This window comes from Mauremys mutica, chromosome 23, assembly GCF_020497125.1.
Source record: "Mauremys mutica isolate MM-2020 ecotype Southern chromosome 23, ASM2049712v1, whole genome shotgun sequence".
NCBI lineage: Eukaryota > Metazoa > Chordata > Testudines > Geoemydidae > Mauremys > Mauremys mutica.
In genome coordinates this window covers 3720347-3732738 of record NC_059094.1, presented here as the reverse complement: position 1 = coordinate 3732738, position 12392 = coordinate 3720347, and the positions used below count along the sequence as shown (strand labels likewise).

General features: G+C 51.9%; 1 protein-coding gene across 1 annotated transcript in view; it reads left to right on the top strand.

Moving 5' to 3' along the window:
- Positions 1-6816: 6816 nt before the first annotated feature.
- The window catches only part of PPP1R8 (protein phosphatase 1 regulatory subunit 8), a 30269-nt gene continuing 24693 nt past the window's right edge, over positions 6817-12392 (top strand). The window contains exon 1 of the mRNA XM_044998065.1: positions 6817-6964. Within this exon, the coding sequence (XP_044854000.1) occupies positions 6909-6964 (56 nt within the window). The 5' untranslated portion in view covers positions 6817-6908. The remainder of the gene's footprint in view (positions 6965-12392) is intronic.

The following is a 12392-nucleotide window of genomic DNA, read 5'->3' as shown; positions in this document are numbered from 1 at the left end:
TCTGCCAGGTGGAGGCAGCAGCAACAAGGGCCAGGTTCAGTATCTAGGGATTCCTTTTCAACAATACAACACAAAACCAGCTTGAGCCCCCACCCAGTGACCTGGGACAATTACACACCAACCCTGGGCACCTCTAAGAGACAATACTTCCCCTCTTGGAAGCACAGAGTCTGAATGTAGCAAAAGCTTTTAATAAAAGGAGAGAATTAACTCAGCATTCATTTGGGAAAACACTGCAACTAGGGTTCATAAACACAAACCATGAGCAAAAGACCCACCCCCAAGTAAGTTGGGCAGTGTCCTTTTCCCCTCAGAGTCTTCAGTCCAGCAACCCAAAAGTCTCTTTAACGTACCCATCCCTTCTCTGTACCCCACTCACAGTTGCTGTCCCTGGCCAGTGCAGCCCCAGAGTTCACCTCCCAGCCTGTGTGGAAGGTGTGGGGAGTGGTAAGTAGGGTGACCAGATGACCCAATTTTGGGCTCTTTTTCTTATATAGGTTCCTATTACCCCCCATCCTGATTTTTCACACTTGCTGTCTGGTCACCCTAGTGGTAAGGAGTTGCTGTCCTTGGCTAGTGCAGCCCCAGAGTTCACCTCCCAGCCTGTGTGGAAGGCCGGGGGAGCGGTAAGGAGGCACCTTACACACTGCACTGCTCGGGCACTTGCTCATCACCCCAATAGCCACACCTCTGTGGAGCTGTGCTCTGGCCCTCTCCACCAGCCACCCTGCTGGCCCCTTGCCGCATCTCTCTGCTAGCTGCCCACTCACCAAGATGTCTTCAGCCCCCCCGGCACAGCTCTCACTGATTTCAGCTGTTAGCAGGGGAGCCTCACTGCTGGTGCACACTGGGCAGTCTCTTGCAATATAGACACTGTCCCAAAGTAGGTCTAATACAGGGGTTGGTAACCTTTCAGAAGTGCTGTGCCGAGTCTTCATTTATTCACTCTAATTTAAGGTTTTGCGTGCCAGTCAGACATTTTAACTTTTTAGAAGGTCTCTTTCTATGTCTATAATATATAACTAAACTGTTGTTGTATGTAAAGTAAATAAGGTTTTTAAAATGTTTAAGAAGCTTCATTTAAAATTAAATTAAAATGCAGAGCCCCCTGGACTGGTGGCCAGGACCCAGCCAGTATGAGTGCCACTGAAAATCAGCTCATATGCTGCCTTTGGCATTTGTGCCATAGGTAGCCTCCCCCAGTCTAATACTTAAATCTAGGTATCAGTGATTTCCGCTCTACAGCATGTAATGAGACTCCTAATTGTCTAAATTAGCTCTTTTATTATACCATAAAGAGAGGAAAGGCTATATGGTGTCTAGGGCCCTTAAACAAGATCCACCCTCTCTCAACTCATTGGGCTTTGGAACCCTTGTCCCCTGCCTAGTGAGTGCTCTTCAGTTGAGTGTGAGTCCCTGCCAGGTACAGTTCTGCTGCCCTCGGTTCACACAAGGATAACAATCCTTTATTACTCCTGCCCCAATAACAAGGAGACTGGGGCTCCAACACCAGCCACAAGTGATCATTTGGGCAAGCAATCCCATCATGCTAAGCACCTAGGCAGGGTGGGTGTGTCCATGCAAATGAGATCAGTTTCTGAAGTCATTTTCCACAGCTCACCACTAGATGTCAGGGGAGAGCTCATCTAGACTCTGCTTACATCTTTATGAGGCTGAAAATGTATCCTCATGGCTTAAAACAAGCTCAGGCAAAAACTCTTCAAGAGCAGAGGGGCAGTTCACACCTCATCAGGGCATGTATGGGACAAACCCAGCCCAGCCTCACAGGAACAAAGGACACTGGCCTAGGCAGCAACAAAGAATCTGTTGGATTCTTGAGTGAGTCACTCCCCTTCCCTTGGTCACTTTGGGACTACGATGAGGTAATGCTCACCTGACTCTCAAGGAGGGAGGGGGGGCAAAACCAAGAGGGAAGAAAGAACATGATGAAAGGGAGAGACGTTTGCCAGGCTCCTCCTCTCTCTTCCACCTACATCTGTCCTTGGCATCATGCTGTCCTAGGCAACACAGTATGAGGAAGAAGTGAGCAGTCCTCAGTGATGAAAGAACAGGTTAAGGACTATTTAGAAAAACTGGACATGCACAAGTCCATGGGTCCAGATATAATGCATCCGAGGGTGCTGAGGGAATTGGATGATGTGATTGCAGAGCCATTGGCCATTCTCCTTGAAAACTCATGGCAATCGGGAGAGGTCCAGAACGATTGGAAAAAGGCAAATATAATGCCCATCTTTTAAAAAGGGAAGGAGCAGGATCCAGGGAACTACAGACTGGTCAGCCTCACCTCAGTACCTGGAAAAATCATGGAGCAGGTCCTCATGGAATCAATTTTGAAGCACTTCGAGGAGAGGAAAGTGATCGGGAACAGTCAGCATGGATTCACCAAGGGCAAGTCATGCCTGACTAACCTAATTGCCTTCTATGATGAGATAACTGGCTGGGTAGATATGGGGAAAGCAGAGGATGTGATATATCCTGACTTTAGCAAAGCTATTGATACAGTCTCCCACAGTATTCTTGCCAGCAAGTTAAAAAAGTATGGATTGGATGAACAGACTATAAGGTGGCTAGAAATCTGGCTAGATTATCGGACTCAATGGGTAGTGATCAACGGTTTGATGTCTAGTTGGCAGCCGGTATCAAGCAGAGTGCCCCAGGGGTTGGTCCTGGGACCGGTTTTGTTCAACATCTTGATTAATGATCTGGATGATGGGATGGATTGCACCCTCAGCAAATTTGCAGATGACATTAAGGTGGGGGGGGAGTAGATACACTGGAGGGTGGGGATAGGGTCCAGAGTGACCTAGACAAATTGGAGGATTGGGCCAAAAGAAATCTGATGAGGTTCAACAAGGACAAGTGCAGAGTCCTGCACTTAGGAAGTATCCCATGCACTGCCACAGGCTGGGGAACCGACTGGCTAACTGGCAGTTCTGCAGAAAAGGACCTGGGGATTACAGTGGATGAGAAGCTGGATATGAGTCAGCAGTGTGACCTTGTTGCCAAGAAGGCCAATGGCATATTGGGCTGCATTAGTAGGAGCATTGCCAGCAGATCGAGGGAAGTGATTATTCCCTTCTATTTGGCACTGGTGAGGCCACATCTGTAGTACTGCATCCAGTTTTGGGCCCCCCAGTACAGAAAGGAAGTGGACAAATTGGAGATAGTCCAGCGGAGGGCAACAAAAATGATCAGGGGTCTGGGGCACATGACTTACAAGGAGAGGCTGAGGGAACTGAGATTGTTTAGCCCACAGAAGAGAAGAGTGAGGGGGAATTTGATAGAAGCCTTCAACTACCTGAAGGGGGGTTCTGAAGATGATGGAGCTTGGCTCTTCTCGGTGGTGGCAGATGACAGAACAAGAAGCAATGGTCTCAAGTTGCAGTGGGGGAGGTTTAGGTTGGATATTAGGAAACACTGTTTCACTAGGAGGGTGGTGAAGCACCGGAATGGGTTAGCTAGGGAGGTGGTGGAATCTCCATCCTTAGAGGTTTTTAAGGCCTGGCTTGACAAAGCCTTGTCTGGGATGATTTAGTTGGTCTTGGTTCTGCTTTGAGCAGGGGGTTGGACTAGATGACCTCCTGAGATCTCTTCCAGCCCTAATCTTCTATGATTATATGATCTACAGACATTACCACCAAGCAACTGAAGCACTGATCAAAGGAGAGAGCCTGGCTGAAGGGCAACCAGCCAGTCTGTGGTGAGAAGCATCTAAGTTTGTAAGGACACTGAAAGTGTTAAGGTCAGATTAGAATGCGTTTTGCTTTTATTTCGTTTGACCAAATCTGACTTGTGCTTTGACTTATCACTTAAAATCTTTGTAGTTAATAAATATGTTTGTTTATTCTACCTGAAGCAATGCATTTGGTTTGAAGCATGTCAGAGACTCCCCTTGGGATAACAAGCCTACCTAGTACATATCAATTTGTTAAATTGATGAACTCATATAAGCTTGCATCATCCAGCAGGCATAACTGGACACTGAAGACGGAGGTTCCTAAGGTTGTGTCTGAGACCAGAGATATTAGCTAGTGCCATTTGGTTGCACAATCCAAGGAGCAGCTTACATGCTAAAGGCTGTCTGTGAGCAGCACGGGAATGGGGGTTCTCACCATAGGTGCCGCCTCCATGGGTGCGCCAACCCTGGAGCACCCATGAGGAAAAATTAGTGGGTGCTCTGCCACCCCCCACGCCCCACCTCTTCCTTCTCTGAGCAGGCCACATCCCCACTTCTCCGCCTACCTCCCAGCCCTTCCCGCCCGACTGCAGCCAAACAGCTATTTGGCAGCGTTAGCATGCTCCAGGAGGGACGGGAACATGGTGCGCTCAGTGGAGGAGGTGGGGAAGAGGCAGGCTGAGACAGGGACTGGGGAAGGAGTTGGAATGGGGCAGAGTTGGGGCGGGGACTTTGGGGAAGGAGTTGAAATGGGGGCGAAGCAGGGGTAGGAAGAGGCAGGGGTGGAGTGAGGGCGGGACAAGGGAAGAGGGGAAGTCACTGCCTATGGTTCTCAACCCGGGCACGGACACTCCGCCCCCTCCCGCCCTTCAGCCCGGGCACGGACACTCCACCCCCTCCCACCCCTCAACCCGGGCACGGACACTCCACCCCCTGCCACCCCCCTGGCCCGGGCACGGACACTCCACCGCCCCCTCCCACCCCTCAACCCGGGCACGGACACTCCACCCCCTCCCACCCCCCGGCCCGGGCACGGACACTCCACCCCCTCCCGCCCCCCAGCCGGAGCACTGACACCCCACCCCCACGGACACTCCACCGCCCCCTCCCACCCCTCAACCCGGGCACGGACACTCCACCCCCTCCCACCCCCCGGCCCGGGCACGGACACTCCACCCCCTGCCACCCCCCCGGCCCGGGCACGGACACTCCACCGCCCCCTCCCACCCCCCGCCCCGGGCACGGACACTCCACCCCCTCCCACCCCCCGGCCCGGGCACGGACACTCCACCCCCTGCCACCCCCCCGGCCCGGGCACGGACACTCCACCGCCCCCTCCCACCCCTCAACCCGGGCACGGACACTCCACCCCCTGCCACCCCCGGGCACGGACACTCCACCCCCTCCCACCCCCCGGCCCGGGCACGGACACTCCACCCCCTCCCACCCCCCGGCCCGGGCACGGACACTCCACCCCCTGCCACCCCCCCGGCCCGGGCACGGACACTCCACCGCCCCCTCCCACCCCTCAACCCGGGCACGGACACTCCACCCCCTGCCACCCCCCCGGCCCGGGCCCGGACACTCCACCGCCCCTCCCACCCCTCAACCCGGGCACGGACACTCCACCCCCTGCCACCCCCGGGCACGGACACTCCACCCCCTCCCCCCCCCCGGCCCGGGCACGGACACTCCACCCCCTCCCGCCCCCCGGCCCGGGCACGGACACTCCACCCCCTCCCGCCCCCCGGCCCGGGCACGGACACTCCACCGCCCCCTCCCACCCCTCACCCCGGGCACGGACACTCCACCCCCTGCCACCCCCCCGGCCCGGGCACGGACACTCCACCGCCCCCCCCCCCCCCGCACCCCGGGCACGCACCCCCCCCCCCCTCCCACCCCCGGGCACGGACACTCCACCCCCTCCCACCCCCCGGCCCGGGCACGGACACTCCACCCCCTCCCGCCCCCCGGCCCGGGCACGGACACTCGACCCCCCCCCCCCCCCCGGCCCGGGCACGGACACTCCGCCCCCTCCCACCCCCCGGCACGGGCACGGACACTCCGCCCCCTCCCACCCCCCGGCACGGACACGCCACCCCCTCCCACCCCCCGGCCCGGGCACGGACACTCCGCCCCCTCCCATTCGCCCATGCCAGGCACTGACACTCCGCCCCCCAGCGCGGGCACGGACACTCCACCCCCTGCCACCCCCGGGCACGGACACTCCGCCCCCTCCCATTCGCCCATGCCAGGCACTGACACTCCGCCCCTCAACCCGGGCACGGACACTCCACCCCCTGCCACCCCCGGGCACGGACACGCCACCCCCTCCCACCCCCCGGCCCGGGCACGGACACTCCACCCGCTCCCACCCCCCGGCCCGGGCACGGTCACGCCACCCCCCGCCACCCCCCCGGCCCGGGCACGGACACTCCACCCCCTCCCACCCCCCGGCCCGGGCACGGACACTCCACCCCCTGCCACCCCCCCGGCCCGGGCACGGACACTCCACCCCCTCCCACCCCCCGGCCGGGCACTGACACTCCACCCCCTCCCACCCCCCGGCCCGGGCACGGACACTCCACCCCCACCCCCCCCCCCCGCCCGGGCACGGACACTCCACCCCCTGCCACCCCCCCGGCCCGGGCACGGACACTCCACCGCCCCCTCCCACCCCTCAACCCGGGCACGGACACTCCACCCCCTGCCACCCCCGGGCACGGACACTCCACCCCCTCCCACCCCCCGGCCCGGGCACGGACACTCCACCCCCTCCCGCCCCCCGGCCCGGGCACGGACACTCCCCCCCCTCCCGCCCCCCGGCCCGGGCACGGACACTCCACCCCCTCCATCCCCCCGGCCCGGGCACGGACACTCCACCCCCTCCCACCCCCCCGGCCCGGGCACGGACACTCCGCCCCCTCCCACCCCCCGGCCCGGGCACGGACACTCCGCCCCCTCCCACCCCCCGGCACGGACACGCCACCCCCTCCCACCCCCCGGCCCGGGCACGGACACTCCGCCCCCTCCCATTCGCCCATGCCAGGCACTGACACTCCGCCCCCCAGCGCGGGCACGGACACTCCACCCCCAACCAATCACTCTCACTATGACGGGAGCGGCGCGCGATGCATGCCGGGATCGCCTCCCGGCCGGTCCTCCTGATTCCCAGCCTGCCTCGGGCCCGCTTGAATGGGGTATATACAAGATGGCGGCGAACGCGAATTCTTGTGGCGGCCTGTCGCTATTCGACTGCCCAAGCTGGTGAGCGCGGCTGGGGCTGCCCCGCGGGCGGGGCTGGGAGGGCTGGGCGGGCACGGGGCGCATGCCGTGGGGCTGGGCTGGCACGGGGCGCATGCCGTGGGGCTGGGCGGTGTGGGGCAGGGCTGGCACTCGTGCGCTGGGGTTGGTGGCTTGGCCGTGGTATGGCAGAAACTCCCATTCAGCAAATTATTGGCCAAGGTGCAGAACTTGATATGCCGTGTGTGTCCTCAATGAGTGTAAACGTCTGCTCAGTCAGAGGTAGGGCTTGTGTGCTGGGGTGAGAGCAGGACTCCTGAGTTCTATCCAGGGTCTGCCACTGATTCCTGCTGTGGCTTGGGACAAATTACTTTCCTTCCCTGTGCCTCAGTTTCCTTATCTGTAAAACGGGGATTAATAAACACTTTTTTTCTCCTGGGTATTTAGACTGGGTGAACTGTTTAGGAAGTATTATGAATCTGCACAGTGAAGCAGCGCACTTTGGGAGTGCGATTGTTACGCAGTGGTGCTCGCCTGCTTGAACTTGTGCAAAGTGCAGATGAAAGAATGTCTTTCATAGCAACTTCAGATATGAGTTCTGTTTTCTATTGAATGCAGCTGCTGAAATAACAAGCATGTTTCAGAAGTGGTGTTACATTTTTTTTCCCCATAAATGTTTCCCCAAGATTTTAGTGAAATAGCGAGTTGGGGCAGAGTAAGCAAAAGCCTGACATGCACTTCAAATGTGTGAGAAGCCTGTTAACTTGAAATTGGCTGTGATTCTCTCTTTCCCCTCCCCCCCCCCCCCCGCCATTATGCTGAGGGGGAGACTGTCAGAGAGAATGCACAGGTAGAATGTAAAAGTATGATGGGCTTGGTTCCTATCTGTAGCTTCAAGGAGAACAAGACCGAAGGCCTATTTGGTCATCCACACCATCATCCTTGCACAGTGCAGGATTGTTTTCTTCAATGTATTCAAGTTCTGTGCTTGGTCTAACTTTAAATTGCCTAGGAAAAAAACTACAGTAAAAACATTGAAGTGGCAAAGTCAAGCACTCAAAAATCAGGAGATGCCAGAGGTAGCCTAATTCCAGCCCTTGTTTGTATGCATGTGATCAAGTCTTTGCTGGCATGATCACCTATTATTTCTTCCACAAGACCCCAGCTGTAGTCAGTGAATAGTGCTCACCAAATATGTCTCTGTTCTATATTGCTTTTTATCTGTCTCATCCCTTTGTATTGTCCCATGCTTTATTTACTGCACACCATGTAAACCTTGCACTTAATACAAAACTACTAATTTACTTATGCGCTTTTTTAGCGTTCTCGTTGTCATAGTATCTGAGAGATTCACAAACACTAAAGAACACTCCTGTGAGGCAAGATGGTGTTAGTTTTCCACGAGATTAAGGCCAAAATTGTTAGGCATCCATGATTAGCTGATACTTAAATTCAGATGGTTTGGGCCTGATGTTTCAGTGTACTTAGCACATTTATAGCACGTCATATGCTCAAAGCAGAGAGCTATCATTGACTTCACTTGCAGTCATGAGTGCTCAACGCTTCTGCAAATCCATCCCCAAATGTCTCAAGTCAGGCACCCAGAAAATGGAAAAACCCAATTAGTGACCACTTGTGAAAAGTTTTGTTTAAGTGACTTGCCAAGCATCACATAGGAACTGTGTGACACAGGCAAGTGTAGAATCCAATTGTCCAGAGTGTCATTCAGCCGTCTTAACCAGGAGAGACCATTCTTTCTCTTCCTTCGATCCCCTGCCTCTTTTGCGACACACCATCCCATTTGCAATAAACAAGGTAGGGATCCTACAGGTGACAGTCTCATTCACTACTGAACCATGATTCATTCCCTGAGCACCATCCATCATGTGTAGGGCCCTCCCAAATTCATGGTCATGAAAAACGCATCACGGACTATGAAATCTGGTCTCCTCCTGTGAAATCTGGTCTTGTATAGGGTAAAAGCACACACTATACGTATTTCACAGGGGAGACTAGTGTTTCTCAAATTGGGATCCTGACCCAAAAGGGAGTGTTGTGTGGGGGGGTGTCACAAGGTTATTTTAGGGGGGTTGTGGTATTGTCACCTTTACTTCTGCGCTGCCTTCAGAGCTGGGTGGCTGGAGAGCAGAGTCTGCTGACAGAGGGCCAGCTCAGCAGTAAGGGTAGCAGTTCCACAACCCTCCCTACAATAACCTTGCAATACAACTCCTTTTTGGGTCAGGACCCCTATAATTACAAACACTGTGAAATTTCACATTTAAATAGCTGAAATCATGAAATTTTCACTTTTTAAAATCCTATGGCCGTGAAATTGACCAAAATGGACAGTGAATTTGGTAGGGCCCTAGTCATGTGCACAGAATGAGACAGAATAAATAGTATGTTAAAGGCTTATAATGTATACACACACATGGGTTTTATTAAAGTTGTATGTGTAACCTTCATTCTGGCACTTTAACTTTTGAGAGCTTACAACCTGTGTTTTGTTTTTTTTAATGTAGGTTTTTAAATGTAAATTCCTGGCTTTAAAAAAAAAAAATCGGTAAGGTGAAATTATATTGACCATCCTGTGGGTCATCGGCAGGATTGGGACCTGTAGGCCACCGACTTCTATAATTTGAGAACTGAGTATCTGTGGTAGTAGTAGTCTCGTATCCTCTATGTGGACCAGCCACTAGGGGAGGAAGAGCTGCACATTTTATCAGTGGGATTCTCGGATATTTTCTGGATAGGAATGTTGAGACATGAAAAGGAACTGAGGACTTCCAGATTCTGGAATGGAATGTGCCCTAGTCATTAATACATCATCTTCTATCCCTGTCCCTGGCTTCTGTCCCCTTTACTCATGTTGTTCCCAGCCTACACCTACTCACTCCGCTACACTCCTCACCTCTTTGCATTCGAGTCAGACTGCTTCCTCCTTCTCCATGGCATTGCGAGCACAAGAGGGACAGTGTCCCTGTTCTTAGTTCTGATACCTGGCATCATAGAAGCCTGCAATGGGTGAGAGAAGCAATTGTAGGAAATGCCTTCCTTATGGCGCATGCTCAGTCCAGTTACCACGCAGGACCTGTGTGGGAATGGAGCATACTTGGTGCAGACAGAATCTTCAGGGAAGAATGCTGCTGGCTTTTAACAAACCTCTACAGAAGCATGTGCAAACTGCAATTTTTCAGAGGCTTTTAACTCGTCCAAATTTGCTGGATTTACACTAGAACAGCAAAAGCTGCATCTCTGACACAAGAGCAACATCCCTGCCAAATTTCAAGTTCCTCCGTCAAAGCATGCAGGTGATAAAACTTCTCAGTTAAATCATTGAAAGAATATTCTAGCACCAGGAAAATGTTGGCTTGCCCAACTTTTCCTCTTGAAAACAGCTTTTTACTAACACTCTCAAAAAAAATTCAGCATGCGGCAGGCTCCTAGAATGGAAAATATCAACCCCAATGTTTAAAGTTTGGCCATGTTATAAGTAACTCAGCTTTGTAATAGAAAGTGTCAGACACGCTCTGCCATTGGTGTTTGTGTTTTAAACAGTTGTGGGGAGCTGCTTGCAGGTGGACTTTATTATTTTTATTTCTTCTGATCTTGAAGTATCATCCCAGTAAAGATTAAGAATTTCATGCTTTGTTTAAAAGCTTTACTGTTATAAACTATGCTGGCACCTGTTTGTTTATAAATTCTTGTTCATAAACTTAGTTTTAATTTCTTCTGAACTGAAACATGGACTACAAGGTCTTGACATAAGCCCAGTGGTGGGTTTATAAAACCTGGGTATGAAAATCATATGTATACAGAGGGAACATGGCAAACTGTCCTCCAGTTATGCCTCCCTGGGCTGGAGAGGATTCGCAGGAGCAGGCTTCAGCTGTACAGTGTTCCTGAACTCCTGGTTATCTGAATCCTTCATTCACCAAAAGTTTCAGGTGATCCCTGAGATGTTTATATCATGCAGGGTGACCCTCAATTATCTGTGTATGAAATATAACGTGATACAAGACTTGAAACATTTGTTCATCAGGAGGCAGTTGGCAAGGGAATAGTTGGTTTCAGCAAGCAAGTCTGGAGAAGCGAGTAGTTGGGTCTCAAGGATCTACATAAAAATTTGGTGTAAACTGGAACATTTTAAAGATACAAATTGCACTTCACAAGTATCTTTGAACCAAGGTCAAGCTCTCACTGGTGGAGAAGTCACAGTGTTTGTTATCTGGAGAGGATGAATGCCTTCAGAGTTCAGGAAATTCCACCTTGCCCTACAAGCCAGGCGCTGGGATGTATATAATAGGAATGTAGGCCAAGATTTTATGAAAGAGGTGACTAAATTTAGGCTCCTAAATCCACATTTAGAAACCTAAGTAAGTGGCCTGATTTGAAATTAACACATTAAAATAAAACTTGTTCAGCCCATATCTTTAACAGCTAACACATTTTAAAAATACTTTTTAAAATATCTAATCTAGACAAGACCTTATTGTTGCAAAGAGTTCTCCAAAGGTGAACTGAAGGTAACAATGTACTGTTGTTACCCTCAGATAATAGCACTGAGAAGTGTGAACTGTCCCATTTGTCTTAATGGTGTGTTAACACTCAAACCTAAAGATGACAATCTGAATATTGTGAAAGGAATACTGTCAACTTGAATTTTTTAAAGGTCAATTTAAAAATTCAGCTGTAAAGTATGCTATAATTAGCATCACTTCGATTTTTTTTGAGAATTTCTGTGTTCTGTTTGGGCCTGAAAGCACCAACCTCAAATGTGTAAGGGCTCCGACCTTTTTCCCTCACCTTTCTCTGTGCGCACACTCCTGTCTTCTCCTGTTTCAGTTTCAGCTTTGCTGCTGCTGCTAATACTGATAAAACACCTTGTTGCTGAACCTGAGAGAGAATCCACGTGAACTCTCCATGTTTTATGAGTAATGCAACAAACGGTGAAACAGACAAATCAGTAATTTTTGCTAGAGTGATGTTGGGGATTACTTCTAACATTTCTAGATACAAAATTTTCAGATGGAAATCTGATTTTAAAATTGATGGTGTCCTTTTAACCATTTCACTGCTGATCACTTTCCAGCCAGTAATCCCAAACTGCCTCCCTTGGTGCCGAAAACTTGCACTGTGCCTTGCCCCGTTGCCAAGCCTGACGCCTTCCCCTGGCTGCTACAGTGTAGTAATGTATCTTCAGTACAGAAACCTGAAGCCTATTGAAAATGCAAGGGTAGTATAAATAAATGGAACCAATCAAGTTAACAAGGAATATTGTACTGACTGAATTATAGGAAAATAATACAATACAATACAAACTCAAATTTCATTTTTGATGCTGTTGTAAACGCTTCACTCTATTGCACTGAAATATCACAGAATCCACAGGCCTAGCCTCATGATTTAAATTAAGTTTACCATGGAGCACACTGGGCTTTGACAATAGACG